General features: G+C 39.2%; 1 protein-coding gene across 2 annotated transcripts in view; it reads right to left on the bottom strand.

Annotated features, from left to right (window-relative positions):
• Window positions 1-4,069: 4,069 nt before the first annotated feature.
• Window positions 4,070-18,947, bottom strand: part of kirrel3l (kirre like nephrin family adhesion molecule 3, like) — a 33,596-nt gene continuing 18,718 nt past the window's right edge. For both annotated transcript variants that reach the window (XM_062539672.1, XM_062539671.1), the window contains exons 2-15: window positions 17,044-17,196; window positions 16,775-16,924; window positions 15,558-15,715; window positions 11,881-12,031; window positions 11,678-11,783; window positions 10,588-10,736; window positions 10,304-10,431; window positions 9,770-9,896; window positions 8,179-8,279; window positions 6,877-7,075; window positions 5,924-6,031; window positions 5,699-5,799; window positions 5,432-5,518; window positions 4,070-4,783 (exon numbers count right to left, since the gene is read on the bottom strand). In XM_062539672.1, coding sequence (XP_062395656.1) covers window positions 4,307-4,783; window positions 5,432-5,518; window positions 5,699-5,799; window positions 5,924-6,031; window positions 6,877-7,075; window positions 8,179-8,279; window positions 9,770-9,896; window positions 10,304-10,431; window positions 10,588-10,736; window positions 11,678-11,783; window positions 11,881-12,031; window positions 15,558-15,715; window positions 16,775-16,924; window positions 17,044-17,196 — 2,195 coding nt within the window. In that variant the 3' untranslated portion in view covers window positions 4,070-4,306. The remainder of the gene's footprint in view (window positions 4,784-5,431; window positions 5,519-5,698; window positions 5,800-5,923; window positions 6,032-6,876; window positions 7,076-8,178; window positions 8,280-9,769; window positions 9,897-10,303; window positions 10,432-10,587; window positions 10,737-11,677; window positions 11,784-11,880; window positions 12,032-15,557; window positions 15,716-16,774; window positions 16,925-17,043; window positions 17,197-18,947) is intronic.

Below are 18,947 nucleotides of genomic sequence, written 5' to 3' on the forward strand. Positions count from 1 at the left end.
TTGTGGTGCTCAATGTCATCTTGTCAAGTGGTACATTTTACCTTATCAGGTGCTGAAAGGTCACTGTCAGTTCAATCAGTTTTAATTGTATTATTTAAATGTCGCAGAAGACACTATTACAGATGGTGAAGTTACTCAAAGTAGTATGAAATCATGCCTGTGAATGAGTGTATTTGAACACTAGAGGTGTGTTGTGGTGGAATTCACCTCTGTTATAGTGTGACCGCTGTTGTTGCGGTAAGCTTGCTCCTGTCGTTAAAGGCAACCTACCTACTAACTTGCTATTGTAGCAGGGTTGATTAAGCTTCCCTGGATTTCCCCTTATTCCCTGCATGTTCTGTACAATGTTGCATGGTGAAAAACTGTTTCATACTCCTCTGGGTACAGTAAATAGTAGGCTATTGGGTGTGTGTGGCTTGGGTGTGGAAGGAGTTGGTTCCCACGCTGCGGAGGACCCCTTACCAGTTTTCATGTAGCCCTAGCCCAGAGGGTGCTGCGACAGTCCTGAGGCAGAGGTATGGTGTCATCAAAATGCGATCTAGTAGAGTTGTAGTTTGTGCTGTTTCTGTAATGTAGTCTATCTACTTGTATTGTGCTCATTATATACACTGGCTACGTTGTTTTTATATCTTGCCAATGTTAGTTGGTTAGAGTTAGCTAGTTTGCAGAGCATGCGGTTGTGGCTGCTATCGGTGTGAATGAGACAGAAATCGATGCGTCTTGCGTGATGCATGTCTGATTGGTATTTTTATATTTTGTGCTTCAGACAGAGCAATAAACAGCAAATTAAGGTTACACCGTGTTGCTTGGTTTTATGTAATAAAACCTGCCTGTAGCCGGCTACTTCAGCAAAACCCAGTTTCGATTTCAAAAACGTTATTGCGTGAGAGGGAGAATGCCTCTTTTCGGCTATTTATTCAATTAGTTGGGGCACTAACATGAGATTGCTAGCTGTTGGCCACTTAACTAACGTTACCTAGTCAGTAAACTACCACTAGAATCATGTTTTTATTATAGCCTAGGCCTACGTAGGCTAGCCTATTCCCATGCTGATGCATCGGTGCAGTCTCCGGTTTCCTGTAGCCTACAGCCCCCGGTTTTGGTTGCCCGACCCGGGGAAAATACAGTAAAGCTACCTAGCCCCCCCGTTTTTTGAAGACAAAACTTATATGTATTTCAATCGGATTGAGTCAACCTGAAAATGTCCCCGTTTTTATCCCACATTTTTGGGATTATCTTCCCGGTTTGGGCGGTCCCGAACATCGTCACCTTATCTTAAAATAGCCTAATTAACACCACTGTATGAGGGGTTAACTAGATAAATGTATGATATGGAAAGCCAATTGGAACAAACTTGGGGCAGACAATAAGGGATAAAGGAAAACTGGGGGTAACAAATAAAGATCGGAGCCTAAAATTGAACATTTCTCTAGATCTATCTGTCTTTCTCTTCCATTCAAACGGGCAGTGTGGGCAGTCATATTGGGCGAAATCGGTCGTAAATATGGCGGCGTTCTACTTGATAGTGACGTAGGTGGCACAAATGAATTGTTTAAGGTCGTGTGTTGTTAACCCGGTAGGTTCTAATTCCGCACAACTTGACAATGATTGGAAATCACTGCTGTGTGAAGAACTGCCCCCGTACCTCTTCTTTGTTTTCCCACTTAGAACTTAGCTAGATAAGAATGCCCTGCACCATTCGTACACTAAACGCGATCATATGGTAGAGTTTTGTTTACAAGTGGCAACCGTTGCTAAGAGGAAAAGTCATACCTTCAGGCACTCCCGGTTATCTTAACTTTGAAACGCTTTTCTTTCTTGGAATTTGCCGTTTTTACTAGATAATACTGCCATTTCCATGGACTTTAGATATTTAAGAAATGAAACGTGTTCTACTCTGACGTCGACGTGCGCCGAATGCTGGCAGGAACCCTTCGGTCTATGCGAGTTTTCAGAGCTACCGAAAACAATAGCAGCAAGCTAAAATTAGCAATAAATGTTTGGCTCATATATTGTGAGTACACATAATAAAGGCTGATATTTCAAACGAGCTGTCTAAAACTGGTAAATGTGTTTATTTATGACTATAAGAGGCCCGACTTTACACTGTAACGTTTTTAAGACAGGTGCAGGGTTGTCTTAAAGTTGCGAGGAAAATTAAGCCTACATTTAAGATCTTTGTTTTCAAGAATACCATTTGTTCTTAAGTGTTTTCTTAGGAAACATTTTAAGAAGAAAGCATAAGAACTTTATTCATGAATATCAAATCTTCTTAAATTTGCTCTTAAGACAAAAGATAAGAAGAAAGCACCACTTAGGAAGTATTTTTGTCTTAAGAAGGCTTCGTGAATCCGGCCCCTCGAGGCTTGTAGATCCTGCACCCAACCACAGCAGAAAGTCTCATAACTTTCTAACGACTGGTGGCTTTTGAACTCTTGCATAGTGTAGTAACTTTGGATGCTGGAGAGCTTCTCCAAATATCGCTGCTTTGCGCTTGGTATAAGCTTGTCCTTGTACGGTCCTTGTAGACAAGAATCTAGACTACAGTTTTGATGAGTCTCTAAACGCGACTCTTCAGAAGGCGTTGCCCCTGGCAACCAATGATACACCCTTCCAAGATGGAGGATAGGCTCAGCCCCCTCAGCCCCCTCCCAAATTGTCACGTGCTCGCTCATTCCTAATAGTCGCCGCCACTGTACCCTACAGCAATTTTCGTTACGCATGCAACTCATATGATACAAAATCACTATTTTGGTTCGCCAATGATTTTATGTAAGTATGCTAATTTAGAAAATAGTTTCTGGAAATGTTTTCACACAAATATGAAACGTGCACGCATTTGAAAATAATTAAAAGCGTTTTATTTTTTGCTTCCCCCCACCGTCCTACAATGTTTAGGCCTAATGTGCCGACTTGCTTTCATGTTTAATGTTAACCAAAGGCACACAATACTGAGTGAGGATGTTGGTCAATCAGCTGTGATTAAAAAAAGTATGCATAGCCTATTTCAACTAGAAAAGCACAAACCTCCCCCAAGCAAACACATGTAGCCTACGCCTCCTGCATCCAGACGGTGATACGAATCACTCACAAAATTAAATACTTTCTTCCTTGGGTCATTTCAGATCTTCCCTGGAAATTTAATCAAAATCCATCTTTAACTTTTAGAGTTAGCCTATCTTGCAAACAAACAGACAAACAAACAAACAAACTACAAAAGCACTCAGAGAGCGCAGACCTCTGCTTTCAAACATGAAGCGTTGGAATCTTTTTATCCACGGGAAACAAACTAACACACCAACAAACAAACCCAGATGAAAACATAACCTACTTGGCGGACGTAGATCATATTTCTAGACTACTTTTTTATCATTGTGTGCTAATAAGTTCATCCACGTTGAAGTTGCGTGAATGTTATGGGGGCGATAGGCTACTATAAGCAATGTTTTTTGGTGCAAAGAACGCTTTCATAAGACTGTCAAGCCTCCGCGTGAAAGAAAAAATCGATTTCTGAGCAATCGATGTCACCTAATTCAGCACCTTCATGGTGGACAGTGCCTTATACGTCGGACGTAAGGAGCTTTTCGTAAGAAGACTCCTAAGTGATAGTTCGGGAACCACGACTATAAAGGTAAACAACTTTGGTAAGTTATACCTTTGGAGTCTTCGTAGCTCGCTAAGAGTGAACGTTATCGGGAAACCGAACTCTATAGAAAAAAAATAGTGGGATGAGTCAAAAAGGAAAATGCACTTGGCTTCCCTTCAAGGTTGAATTTTTCCTCATTGCTTTCAATGTGAAACCAAGATAAATTGTCAAAAGATTATTTTTCATACCTCTCTTTACTCAACTTTACCAGGGGTGACAATAAATGTGGAGGGTGCTGTATACATATATTTATATTATATATGCTGCCACCTACACAACATTTCTGGACCCTGATGAAGGCTTTGCTGTTGTATTGATATTTGTCAAGTACGGTATCTTATTTGGATTTTGAAACATGATCATCATTAATTTAGTTATACCTATATGTAACACATTCAAACTCAAGCCAACAGTTTATCAATAGTTATTTATTTATGCATCGATAGTTCATGTACAACAGGCTTGGGCCACTTTCCAATTTGTGCCAAAAAGAACATTCTTTCTAGAACTATTTTAAGTGCGTCAAGTTCTTAAGTATTTTCTTATCTGTTGTCAATTTTCATTTATTTAAAAGTTTTGTTTACAGTATGTACATATATTCATATTCCCCTGGTATCCCAGTAATCCACTCAAATTAAGGATGAAACATTAACCCAAATTTCACACATGTGTTTGCATACGCTGGTGCTGTTGTGAGGGTCTACTGTAGTCAGACTGCTGTGAAGAAATATGTGAGGAAGCATATGATAGGTGTGAAGAACTAGACACTTTACTGGCTTGGTCAGATTGTTCATAGACATCTATTTTCTCATAGGAAATATTGGGCTTCATGTAGCTAGTGAAAGCTCGCCCATTTGTAGCAGGATGGAAAGTTGATCCATTGCACAGGGGATCAGTGATGAAGACAGTAGACTCAGCATTATTCTGTGTCTGCTGCACAGACACCTGTCTATAGGGTCTCTGTGTGCCTTGATGAGAGTAGTCATATATGTCTTGCTGGCCATACATCAGACTAGTTGGTTGTGAGGGCATTGAAGGGTAGACAGATTGCAGGGTGGAGGAATACTCAGAGAAGTTGTTGCTGTGAATTTTTATGTCATCATGATCCCGGACATTGTAATAACCATTTGTGGGGTCCTGTATATTCAGAGAAGCAAAAGTAGACAATAACAATACGGTAAAAGTAAATTATTACAACCATCACAAATTCATGGTCAACCCACCAGCCCCCCTGCCCACTGTCAGGTTAAGGCTTCCATAGTTTCAAAAGTTGAAAGTCAATCAAACTATCAATAGACAGATGGTTTAATGGATGGATGAATGGTTTGAAGTCAATGGATGGAGAGAAAGTTGGATGGAATGTTGAAATTGGTGTATTGTATCAATATTCCTAGTTGAATGCACAGAGAGACAAGGTGGCCTAGATGTTGAGCAGTTGGCAGTTGATGCAGTTGCAACTCAGTTTAATTGGCATATTATAATGTCATAATGGTCAACGCAAAGTCTATGGGAAAGAAATAAGCTTGCTTTTGTTAATAAAATTAGAAAAAATCAGCCCTTTTCTTTAGAAGACCCATGTAACAAAGTTTGAACAAAGTTTTTAAGTTGAATGGCTCTTGTTGAATTAAACACCACATTTTTGGTTAGAGGAAGAATAAAATATGATAATAGTAAGAAGTCTACAAAAAACAGTACAGTGCATTTTGTATATTATTGTACACAATGTACTTCCAGTTACAACACTCTCAGATGGGCGCTACTGTAAATGTATTTGATTTGTGTTACCTTTAAGTCAAATCTTTCGTCATCCTCATCCAGCAGATCACTGTGTTCAGTGTGAGATGTTGCAGGAGATTCACTGCTGAGTGGAGCCTAGGAGGTAATACCACAATGAACATAATACAACAGTGCAGAGGAAATAAAGATATCTGGAAAAGAATGCATGGTTGAAAGGAATGACACTAGGTTGTAATCATACTAATGGCAATACCAAAAGTGAATGTCCTGCCTACAGTCCACTGGTAGGAAAAGTACAGGAAGATAAACACTCACTGTGGGTTCCTTCAAATCTCCATTCACTCGTACATTGATGTCATCTTTATGTCCCATCTGGACTCTGAGGTCAGTTTTGGTAAGTTGCGTACTCATTTGGCCTGATAGAGTTGAATACATTTGGGCAAAGATATGAGATTTAAAAGGTATTCATGCAAGGAAAATATCAGCAAATAATATGTTATAGGAACATTCATGTAAACTGTACCACTTAGTTTGAATTACCTGTGATGGAGCGTTTGCAGCAAATTGAGAGAAGAGTGATTGAGCAGATGATAAGGATGCAGCTCCCACCTACTAATGCCCCAATCATAATGACCATGGGGAAGGCATCTGTCATAGAGTTGGAGATGTTATTGTCAAAGCAGAAAGCAATCCCCCTAAAATGATTACTTTAATCACATTTCTGGATTACAAAGTATGAAAAGGAGTACAATGTATTTTACATGGGTTGGGTGATAGCTGGAGTTTTTGTGGCCTCTCTGACTGGCAGATGCTATCCTAAGATATTTCGTTTTGAGGGGTGGCCTTTCCTAAAGTATTGAATCACTTCTCTTCACTTCACTCTCTAGTTCCTTTCTTAATGTAATTAACATTAACATTTGAGGCATACATGTTTACAATAGAAATAATAATCATTTCAAGGGGATTAAATGTTTTAGCAAAATCACAAGTTGTATACAATCAGCACAAGAATACAAAGCATTTATCATTTTTAAAGGTGACATAGAATGGAAATAATTTTTGTCTTGGTTTTGATGAATTAGGAGAGGTTGTGCATAACCAAAGAGCTATCATGAACATGATGCATGGTTGTGCCCTCCTTCATACAAAAATCTTGAACTTAAAAATAGCCACTAAAAATGGGCGAATTAGAACAGAGCCTACTGTACTTGTGATGTTAAATGTCGCAAAGCCATTGAAGTTTAATTTTTATGAATCAAAGTTGAATATACTGTATATATTGTAACATCAGAGAACACAGTACAATACTTGATTAATCAATTCTATGTCCTCTTTAACATTTTAAACACAAGTGATATGAAGTGAAGTTTGGTGCTGTGAAGAACAACATTTCTTCTACACATGTCAACTAAATTCTTAATGTCAAAGTACTAGAATGAGCTGGCAAAAATAATCTCAAATGTATTTTTTTTTTTCTCAAAAGAATAATCTACCTTGCTCCTCAAGTGTGATCACTGCAGCACCCATACCAAAACGATTCCAAGCTGTGCAGTTGTAGTGTATTTGAAAATCTGTAGCAAGGGTTTCTGACAGGACCAGTGTAGAGAGAACTCCAGTTGGCCTCTCTAATGTCTGCACCGTGAATCGGTCATAAGATCCTGGTCCAAGACTCAAATCTCCAAATGTCCATACCTATAAGAGATACATGAATTAGTTGAGAATTATTCAAAATAGCATTTAATCATTTAAAACAACAGAACACTTAAAACAACAGTATCAATTTGCCACTGTGATGTGTTTTTTACACTAGTTTTGGTATCGCTAAAAAATAATTTTGATAGTATATGGCCATATGAAGGACAGATAAACACATGTGTATTTACCAATAGCCGTCCAGGCTATGCATTATGTAGGTCTTTGGTCCAGGATGGACCACCCTGCAAAAATGTAACAAAAGCTTTCACAGCCAACTATATTGCCAAAAGGCACCTGTTGGTATTCTAGCAATCTCGACCAGTGGCAACTGTGCTGCTGTTGATTTTTGTATGGTTTGTTGGGTTTTGTAGGGTTTAACTCGCTAGTTTTGGACCAACATGCTGCTGGGACATGAATAGTCCACAGGGTGCCAAACAATCATTATGAACTAGATATTTCAATCTAGTTCTGTTACAAACTTGACTGAGATTCCATGATCACCATGATCTTTACCCTATGGGCCCTCGTCTATATTTAGGTAATTTAACAACTTTTCCTTATCTTTATCATTATTAGGGCCATTCATACATGTAAAGGCTATTTATTATTTCAGTGTAGGACATCTTCCATGTTTTATTGAATATCATAATATTAGCACATTCTTTAGACTTTAGGTCAAGGGGGAGGGGAAATATGTTGTGATTTGTTTTTTTTACTGTTTCTTTTTTTACATGATGGCAATCATAATTGAATAGGAGAGCCTGTCTGGTATTCTGAAACATCAGAATGATATCAAGTTACTCTTTGACTTATTCAACCAAGAAGTGTGAAAATGGATGAATAAATGAGTAAATGTCCTTTCCTTGTTTCCAGAAGACATAGGTCAGACAAAAACACATTTGCCTGTTATTAAGTAGTGTGCTTCAGCTACTTCATCACCCCTGAATCCACATATTGGGCTTTTTAATACTTACATTGTTTACTTTCCCTACCAAATGAAGGTGGTAGGTGGTCTACCTAAGTGTCTTATTGTCTATACATGAAAATGGTTTTCACTACAGGGCAAGTATATACTGTACATGCATAACAGACTGACTTACAATTCTCTCTGGTGGGGGACTGTTTTTCACCAAACACTCCAGCTTGCCCTTGGTGTGCCTCACCGCACGCTGTGTAGCGTCAGCTATGATAACAGGTGGACCTGTGCACATAGGACAGAGCATAATTTATAAAACAGAAACAGCTCTCCATGCGCTCAATGGTGTTTTTTGCCCCCAACGGCACCTTCCAGGCAGCACAGCCTAAAAGGCACTACCTTTACCCTATTCCTAACCTTAACCCCCTCAACCCTCATCCTACCCCTAAACTGAGGGGAGTAGTGCCTTGAAGGCAGCGCTACCTGGAAGGCACCATTGAGGGCATATAATGCCAAAGACCTCTCCGCTCGTGTTGTAAGCAACAATGGCAGCCCAAACACATTTTAATCATAAACATGTTTTGATGGTACAGGATTCCACAGCCTCTACCATCTTTGTCAGACTTTTTTTGTTATTTCTTAGCCTGGCTAGCGCCTACCACTTCTCGATGAGATGTGGTATGGCAGCCAAACATTCATTTTCTCGTATTTGGAAAAATGCCCAGATCCGTTCATTGGGCGCCACGGATGTCTATCAAACACGTCTGTGCATAGCTCATCATCGTCTTGCTTTCCCCCCTGTTCTGTGATCGGTCCCCTATCTGAGGCAAAAATTAGGGCGGTAGTTTCCAGGCTGCCTTAGCAGCGTGAGAATCAAATCGTGTGCAAGGCAACATGGGAACACCCAGGCTAGTTATTTCTGCCTTTCTTGAGAACATTGCATCCCGAACACACACATTGAACTGATTGGTTCTTGAGTTGTTTTCATTTAGATGAAGTTAAAGTGTAACTGCACCCCATAACTCCACCCACTTCACATTTCTGAAAAAGGCTTTCAAAATGGGCGAGACAGAAATTTGGAGAGGGCAACCAATCAACCATGGTGATTTTGTGTCAATCTGGGAATGAGTGCTGCAGACATGGCTTATCACAGGTAGGCTAATCAGGGCAGCAGGCGTTTCATTCCTAATTTGTAACGACCCGGTGACGTAGACTCTCCAGAAAAGTGCAGGACTACGTCTGTATTCCAAAGGCATTTTGGACCAAAATGCCATGGCATGTTTCAACCTGTAGAGGGCGCGGAGAGCTTTATCTCCAATACAAAATGATACGAAATGTTACTTTTCTCGGGAAACACGATTTTTGTCAATATTAACCCTGGTAATACTGTAGTTCACCACTTATGAGTAATTTCAATCAATCAACAGCTCAAAAAACATATTTTAGGGTGCAGTTACACTTTAAAGGACAGAACAGAACAACTTTGAGGGAAATTAGATTATTTGCAGTCGACCAAAGAGTCACTTCACAGCAGATTCCATAGTCAGTCACTTCAATAATGTTAATAGATATGACACTTTTTCTGTTGCCTATATGTAATAATGTGTATGATATAGGACCAAGATCACACTTAGCAAAATGTGCACATTATCAGAGATATTGTTCTGTTAGCAATAAACTACACACACACAATTATGCGTATTGATACATAATTATAATCAGACAGCAGAAAGCAGCACAAGGGGATAGTTGAAAGTACTATTGGACCTACAGACCATTTACAGTGAGGGTGACGTCTGTCTCAGCCACACCAATACGAGGAACAATGGCCTTGCATGTGTAAGTTCCTGCATCTTCCTGAGTGACTGACTTCAAATGCAATGTGTTACTATTACTGAGGACCTGTATATAAGATAACCAACAAGAACATTTTTGAATTAGGACTAGGTTCATTACAGTTCTTTAACAAATACCAAAAGAATGTATTATAACCAGCAATACTGAATTTTAAAGCACTGCCCCCTATTCAAGAACCAGTCTGGACAAATGTTGACAATAGTGCAGCGCAAACACAATATGTAATGAGATACTCCTTATACGAAGCTCTGTTTGCCATGGAAACTTCATAATATTATATACATTTGAATTAGGTTATAACAGCAGTGTGTCACAAAATTAATAGAAAAATCATTTCGGTACATTTCAATTTAATTTCAATTTAATTTCAATTTAATTTCAACATTACACATGTCTCATGGCGTTTTACATAGTGTTAAACATTGAAAAAGCCCATGAGTACATAAACATACCACGCTGGATCCTCGTTTAGTCCAGGCAATAGTGAGAGGTGGATTCCCAGTCCATGAGCAGGTGAAGGCTGCCTCCATTCCTATGTCCACAATCATGGGCTTTGGCTCAGAGAGTAGTCTGGGGCCAACTGAAAGATTTACATTTACATTTACATTTCGAGGTATCTTGTTGGCCATCTCATATTTGGTAAATACTGTACATAACAGGTTAAAGAAATGTACCTCTAAGTCTAAAATGTACATTGTGAGTATGTACAAAAGATCAACAGTAAATATGAACTCACAGTGGACATCTACCAGGGTGCTGACATTAGTGCTGCCAACGGAATTCGAGACTTCACAGGAGACAGGATCAGTGAAAAAGGAGTGATCCACTGTCACCTCCAGGCTGTCTCCATTTGCCTCAGAAATAGGTATGCCTGCTTTCGACCATCTAATTTATTTAGACAACAACCATTGTTTGCATTTTTACTTGAATCAGCATTAATTGACACAACAGTCAAGAGAAAAATATTTTCTGGTCACACTCTACCTGTTTAGTCCACCCACAGACTATGTACAGATGCTCAGATTATCACCAAAACTATGTTGACACTTCAATTTATGGTTACAGTTAAGGTTAAGGGTTGGGTTTGGTTAAGGTGATGTAAAGTAATTACGCAACAATTTTACATGCCAAACTTGAATGTTAACAGATTATCTATTGTCTGAAGGTGGACTATTCAGTAAAGTATTACCCATTTTCTAAATTATGTGGCTGAATCAGATGCTGGTACAATAATTGTATTCCACTACCTAGCCAGCTTTGAGCAGTTACTATTCTAACAACTGATGCTAATAACACAACCTCATGATTAATTTAGTTTCAGTTAATTCATTCAGTTTTTTAGCAGTCACACTGATATGTTCCCAAGACCAGTTCTAGGCACTGATTAAACACTGTTTAATCCCGGCACTGATTAAAACCTGTAAACTAAATGTACAATAATTTCTCACAGCTTGGAATGATGCATTTATTATAATTCCTTATCCTTAATAACTAATACTTTTTGGACAGAATGTGCAACAAATATTATGATCTGTTTATATTGATAATGGTGTAAAAAAGGGGTAAGCAATGCACCACTTCACTTCATGTTTATCTAAGTGCTCAAAAACAACACTAACTACAGAGATCTTTTTTTGCCAAAGATAAGATGGTTCAATATTTATGTCTGTCAATATATTTATGTTCATTATTGTTTTTCATAACATAAACATAAATGTGCTTGTGTTGTAGATCTCAATCAAAAATCTCGTCATTATCTTTTCTATGAGTTCAGATATAATTACCATATAAATACAGATGGCTGTTGAAAATACTGCTGTATTTACCTGTATCCAGTGATTTCAGGATAAGCAGATCCAGAGCAGATGAATGTAACTTTAGCTCCCTCTAAGACCATCTGTGGTTGGACAGACAATGTCACTGATGGTGGGTCTGTGAAAAGGAAATGTCCAAACTAGAATGAATTTGAAAGCACTGAATGCTGTTTCAGTGTGAGGGCACTTACCATTTGGTCAAAAACAGAACTTACGCTGAACACTGATAGTGACCGAGGTCTGTCGTCCAGCTGGTGCTGCAGAGTTCAACACACGACAAGTGTAGGTGCGTCCAGAATCCTTATCTTCAGGAGTTATGGATAGGAGACTAACTGCCACTTCCCTTTTTCCATCATCCATGAAGGTCTACAACAATGTAAAATACATAAATACAGTATATCACTCTTCTACATGCCATTGTCTATCATATATTTACTTTGTACAATTTACTTTTGTATTATTTGATGGGTAACTTTGATATACAGAGACCACATTTACACTGTTAGAAACGATTGCAAAGAATAAAGGATTTAAAGATGGCAAAAATCTAATGTAAAATATAGCCGCAAGCGGCGATGGTGGGCCCGAGCACCTGCAGTGCAGACCCGTGACATTTTGGAATCTAACAAAGCAACACGTACTTGAGGGTGGGCATGAGCAACACACATGCCCACCAAATTTGGTCAATTTTCATCAATGTATGTGTCAACACCAACAGACAACAGGCTAGGTGGCGCTATTGAGCCCCTGAGCCACACCCTAGGCCAGAGCTTTGGTTCTGAGTAGCCTTACAAATTCCACATATAGCGCCCAAATTACAAGAGTTTTAGAGCATACCAAGTTGGTGAAAAAAGGCCAAACATGGAGCGTAAAAGGATTCCACTATAATAAGAATAAGAGTAAGAATAATAATCTGAGCAGAAACAATAGAGCCTTGCACCTTCGGTGCAGCCGCTGCTTCAGCAGCCGCACCTCAGTGCTCGGGCCCTAATAAAGAAGTCGTGCAGCTGGGGTATCTATTCACAAAAAAAACATGGGATGAATGGAAAAGGATATGATAACTGAAAAACAGGGAAAAAGATGTACAAAAACTGTAACAAACAAAACAAAACAAAAAAAAGTTGAATGACTGAAATGATTGTCACTGTGGGGGGTGGGCTGTAGCTTTAAGGTGAGGGTATGGGGCTCATGGGAGCATTAGTATGTGAAAGGGGGGTGACCATAACTGTTTACTTTTCTGAAGATAGTTAGCCAATGTTTCATACAGCCTGCTTGCACAAGACATTAAGAGCGTAGACGTAGATGGGCAAATAACTTACTTCTCTGTACTTACAGTTTTTTCTGAATGCTTAAGCACTAATCGTGATTCTTGTAGCACAATTTCTAAAACTATTAACACATATAGCAAAACCATTCACTGAGTTTGCAAAACTAAAAGCACAAACACTGCTTTGAACTCAGTTTGCAATTTTGTAACACACACTTTGCAAAACTGTAGGCACAATTCACTGCACAACACTCTTTTTGGCTATCATTAACACTATTTTGCCAACTGATGGCACATTTTCACATGTAAAAACTGTTTTAGATCATTAGTTCACTTTGCAATCAGCCTAAGCAGTAGCCTGGGTTTTCCCATACTGCCTTGCGCGGTGATTTCAATCCCGCTGCTAAGCCAGTCTGGAAACTAACGCCCTAATGTTCGCCTGATGTTGGCGAACCAATCACAGAACATCCGAGAAGTTTCCGTTGCCCTCTTGCGTCTACATTCGACGCCAAAGGATTTACGGCAGCCCTTAGCGTTGCATACGAACGAGTTGGGTGAGCTATGCGCATTTGATAGACATCCGTGGCGCCCAATGAACGGATCTGGGCATTTTTTCAAATACGAGAAAATGAACGTCTGGTTGCCAGACCACGTCTCATTTGAGAAGTGGGAGGCGTTAGCCAGGCTACCTAAGCAGTGTAAATAAGGCACATAGATAACATACATAACAGGTAAGATATCCGTGTGGAGTACAATGGAGGGAGCAGGAAGAGTGAGAATTAGAGGAGGCCTAGGAAGAGGACGTGGAGGTGAAGAAGTAGGAGAAAGAGGAGGAGGAAGAGGACAAGGAGGTGAAGGAGCGAGAGGACGACAAGGACAAGGAGCCCGGTGCCTTGGACAGGCATGCGATGTAGATGAAATTTTGTGGCCGTACCCAGAGAGACGTCATGATGTAGACAGATTTTTTTTTTGTCTCAGTGAAATTACTATTTTGTGTTTTGACTTTGTATTTGTTTTGATGAGTGTGAACTCCAATACTTGACGTTTGGATTCCTGTATATTTACAGAACTATGACAAAAGTATGACCTCAAACTGACATAGCCTACCTTGTGCACAGAGAAAGCAAAAGCCAGATGTGTCTTGTATTCATACCATCAGTGTGTAGTTGACACATTGTGTGCTTAGTAAATGATGGCTTGTGTTTACTGTTTGATGCAGAAACACAATTTTTACAAAGGTGTGGAGAGTTAATCAAGCTGTGTTCGCCTTTGCAAGAGAACTACAATGTTTTGATAATTTGTTATTTGAGTGTAGAGTTTTGCAAAAATAGCCAATAGTTACAAAAAATGTGCTTAAGCAATCAGAAAAAAAACTGTAAAGGGATATTCCACTATTTGGGGAATTAAGCTATTTTCCACCTCCCCTCGAACAAAACAATTGATATTTACCCTTTTCCTGTTCATCCAGCCGTTCTGTGAGTCTGGTGATACAACTTTTAGCTCCAGCCTACCATAGATCATTGAATCGATTTAGACCATTAGCATCTCGCCTGCTAGCATCACGCTTAAAAGTGACTTAGAAAGTGCAAATAGTGAGTTAGAAAGTGCAATAAGACAAACTGAAAATGAAACCTGGCGATTTTCTAGGCTGATTTGACATGGAACTACACTCTCGTTCTGGCGTAATAATCAAGAAAAGTTGCAAGTGTACTATGGGCGCAGGAGGTGGAAAATTAGCTTAATTCACCAAATGGAGGAATATCCCTTTTTTTTTTTTACTGCCTTGCACGTAGAGAGAGAGATGCACTCAACACAGAGAGAGTTTACGATGCAGTGAGCTGGCAGTCATGGTCTAAGCAAAAGTAAAGGTAACAACAACCATAACAATTTAAAACTTGGAATGGTTGATAGCTTTAACAGCTGAAGGCAAGTTAATGTGATAGTTTTGGGAATTTAATTAATTATCTTACAGTTATGGTTTGTATGTAAATGGTTTTATGAAAACTCATAATTTCGATACCGATGCCAATGTTGGTATTGTTGGCAAAACTAATGTCACTTTGGATAAACAAAAACATAAAGTCAGCAGAATAAAAAAAAGTGCATGGCAGCTATTTTTGTTAGTAGACTGAGGTGCCCATGTTAACAGATTGTGGTTCGAGCCACCCTGAAAATACGTGCATAATGGAAATAGGAAAGGTGCCTATCTTTCTCGCATCTCGCAAGCGTGTTGAAAGCATTTCCAGTAAAAAAAAAGCTGATGATTTTGAAAATTGTGGAAAAGCTGTGGTGGTTGGAGAAAACTGCAAGTCACCCACAATTTGTGGGAATTGGTTGAATTTGCGGTACATTATTGCAATCGCCACATCATTAGATCCTGGAGGGATGACTTATTGGAGGTGGCCAGTAAATGCCCATTCAATATAGGAAACAGATCCTATAATCAAGGTACAATTAGCATTTTGCTGGTAGAATTATGTCCCGACTATGGACATATCAGTCAAATTAGACTGTTTCTATCATTACGTGATCCATACCTGTAGCAAGCATTACCTTTTCAGACACCTTTATTTAGTGTAATAATGTGATGTGATACTTTGATACAATTGTGGAATAGCCCTTTACCTTGGAATAAAATGAGGTGTGCTGGATCTCTCCATCCCGGTACCATGTGATTTCTGCAGCAGGTTTTGCCCCTGAGGCCCGACAGGTGAGGTTGTACGGGGTATGGGCCTTCAGCCTGAGCAAAGGGGCTCCTTCCACTACAGGGTCTGCTGGTGGCACTACAGGACACACAGGTGTTCTACGTCAACAGAATACCTTGCATATTTCAGTAGGATATTATCGTACACCATGGGGGACTGTGTGGGTGTACAAGTACATGTCATGACTCTGAGGTTGGGATGTCTGAAGTTTTGATTCTGTTGTAGTAACAAGAAAATTAGATGCATCATCTCAAGGGGTTTATCCTAACAAATAAACTTACAAACTTAGTTTATTAGGCATATCTTTGTTAATGTGTTTTGATAGATAGTTTAATTGGTTGATGGGTGAATGGTTTGAAGAAGATGGATGGATAGAAGGTTGGAAGGTGCCTTATATCCTAGAAGAATGGAGAGAAAAGTTGTCCTAGTCGAGCAAATCAGTTTAATTAGCCCTTTTAATTCATTTAATTAACTAAGTATAGTTTAAAGTTTACAAAAACAAAAAACTTTTTTTTTTAATTCTGGATTGCCAAATAAACACAGGACAAGAAAGGGTCAAGCCATCAGGTCGGAAAAAGAACAAAGAAGGGAAGGAGAGACAAATAAAAGATTAATGCAGCTATGGTGTCTGTTTAAGCCTTGTAGCCTATACATGTAATGGAATAGGCTAATGTTGATGAAAGGTAATGGTTGTTTGCCTCTTGCTATGTTACCAGCTGTGCTATTTAGGTTATCATCCAAGCTAGGCATCATACTGTACAAGCTAGGGCTGCCACTGCTTACTCAACTTCCCTGTTTGGCCCTCATGAGAAAAGGTAGACACATAATGTATGGGTCAGAACTGTGGCATGCTGCTAAAACATTGTCCAAGTTATTACAATATTGGAAGTTATTGCATTATATTATAATGTAATTGGGCAGTTGTGACATTTTTGATGGAATTAAAGAGAAGATTTGTATTACATTATTGGGAGTTATTACATGATTTGGAAATTATAATATTATTGGGTTCTACCAGGCTTTACAAATAATTAAATACAGGCGTGCCTATAATAATTACTTTTCAATATTTTCATTGTGAAACTCCGATAAAATGCCAAGACATTTGACCTTTTTACTTCTACAATGTTTACTTACCTATGACAGTGAGTTTTGCCTTATGTGAGCGTATTGCTGCCTGTGTGGCCTGACACTCATAAGTTGCATCATCAGCCAGGTCCGCTGAATGAATTAACAGACTGTGCTCCCCTAGTAGTGGGTCACCCATTAATGAATATCTTGTCCAACCTGTCGAAAGAAATGTGTAAGTCCAAACAGAAAGGTGACAACGTTAAAATAATATAAAAGGGCCAGCTTGCACCTCTAATAATTATGCTGTTTTGATGAGGTAGATAATTGGATCATACCAGGCAGATCTCGCTCCCCACCCAGGGCAAGTCCATCTTTGGTCCATTGTACCATGCCTCGATATCCAACTATAACGCAAGGAAGGGTCACAGACTGGCCAGCAACCACAATTTCATCCTGTGGTTGCTGTGAGAAGTATGCAGCATGGGTAGCTGGGGGTAGAGAAATCAAAGTACATCAAAAAACTATTAGTTACAATGAATTAATGTTTTCAGTTGGACAATGTTGTCTGTCTTTATACACATAGTTGTACTCAACATTACTCAAACTCAGAGGCACACCATCAGAAGAAACAAGCAAGTAACCTCCCCAATGGCCATTAACATTGACACAGGTTGAAATTACAACTATAAAGTCCCTATCAACCTGACTAATACCTGGGTGTATATACTGCACCATGGCATAGAGACAAGCACTGAGGTAGGTATCTGGGCCCGTATTCACAAAGATTTTTATCTTAGCACTAAGAGTACTCCTAAAGTGCACTAAAAGATTTTAGCTAGGAGTTTTCTCTTAAAAGTTATTCACGAAGCCTCTCAGACCTACTTTTACTAAGGAGAAACCACAACTCCTAAACTAAAAGTGAGTCTTCGTTGCTATGGTTGACGTCATTACTCATGCACAAGCTTGATTAAAATGACCACCTTAATTGGCTGATGATTATAATGCGGGAATGATGGCAAAAACCTCCCCTAGGCTACGATGACGAGTTGAGTGACAGGTGTCAGGTCTTAGCTGGTGAGAATGCTATGTCGGACTGTGAAGGATGGAAGGTGATGAATAAATGGGCATATCCTAAATTAATAAAGAGTAAAGCAAATAGCCTAGGAGCATAATGAAACACGGACTGGAGCAGTATCTTTGCAACATAAATGAATTTGTATACTACATTCGCAAAGAGGAGAAACAATTTAATTTAGGCCTACAATGAGACGTTACATTTAGTTTAGCCTACATGCAGTGGTGGTTTTGATTGTCGGTGGCGTTATTGCATCCCTAAGTTGCAATGCACAATCACATGACAGCTCCTGTAACCGCACGTTCATTTCACTACATCGCGACGTGAAATGCCACTAAAAGTGGTTTGTGAATAGGTCTTAGTGAGTTAGGAGTCCTCTTGACTTCTTTTAAGCAATCCTAGACTTGGGATCTACTTTTAGGCTTAAAATGCTTTGTGAATTACTTTTAGTGAGAAAAATTAGGAGTCCTAAAGTTAGGAGTGACACGCCCATTAGTTTTAGGAGTTTCTCCTAAATTCGGCAGTTAGGAGCTACTTTTAGCCTTAAAGAGACCCTATGCAACTTTTTCATAGTCATAAAATCGCTTAGAAATCGTTGTTTTGCTTGACTGACCAGTTTTATCGAAAACAGTAATATTTCCTCCCGCCCCCAGTGTCCCTATCCGCTATTGCAACGTTGCAGTTTGTTCAGGAGACGATCGTTCCCTGTTTACATCATGAAGGCTGAGACGCATAAAGAACAAGAAGAACCACGCTTGCAATTTATATATTTATATATAGCCTATGTATAAATATACACGCTAAAGATGTCGGGGAAGCTCTGCAGAGAAATATGCAAGCATAAAACGAGCGAAGATGAAAAACGAAACCGAAACTTAAGATGAAATCGCCAATCCTGCATACTGTAGTTTCTCTTTAAAATTCTTTGCGAATACGGGCCCAAGTACGCAGGTATCCGTAACCAACAATACTATTGGTACCAGTGCAAAGATTAGATACTGTATTATATTTTGGAAACAGCTGAGCCAGCATCATTGTTCAGAACATTGTTCTTATCTTGTTACAGGTAGTATCCATTTTGCGAGTAATTTCTGGGACTTGTCAATGTGTTATTTTTCATTTTCTCTTAGAGAAAATCTTATGAATGGTTGAGAGCCCTCTCAC

This window comes from Sardina pilchardus, chromosome 6 (genome assembly GCF_963854185.1).
Source record: "Sardina pilchardus chromosome 6, fSarPil1.1, whole genome shotgun sequence".
Lineage (NCBI taxonomy): Eukaryota > Metazoa > Chordata > Actinopteri > Clupeiformes > Clupeidae > Sardina > Sardina pilchardus.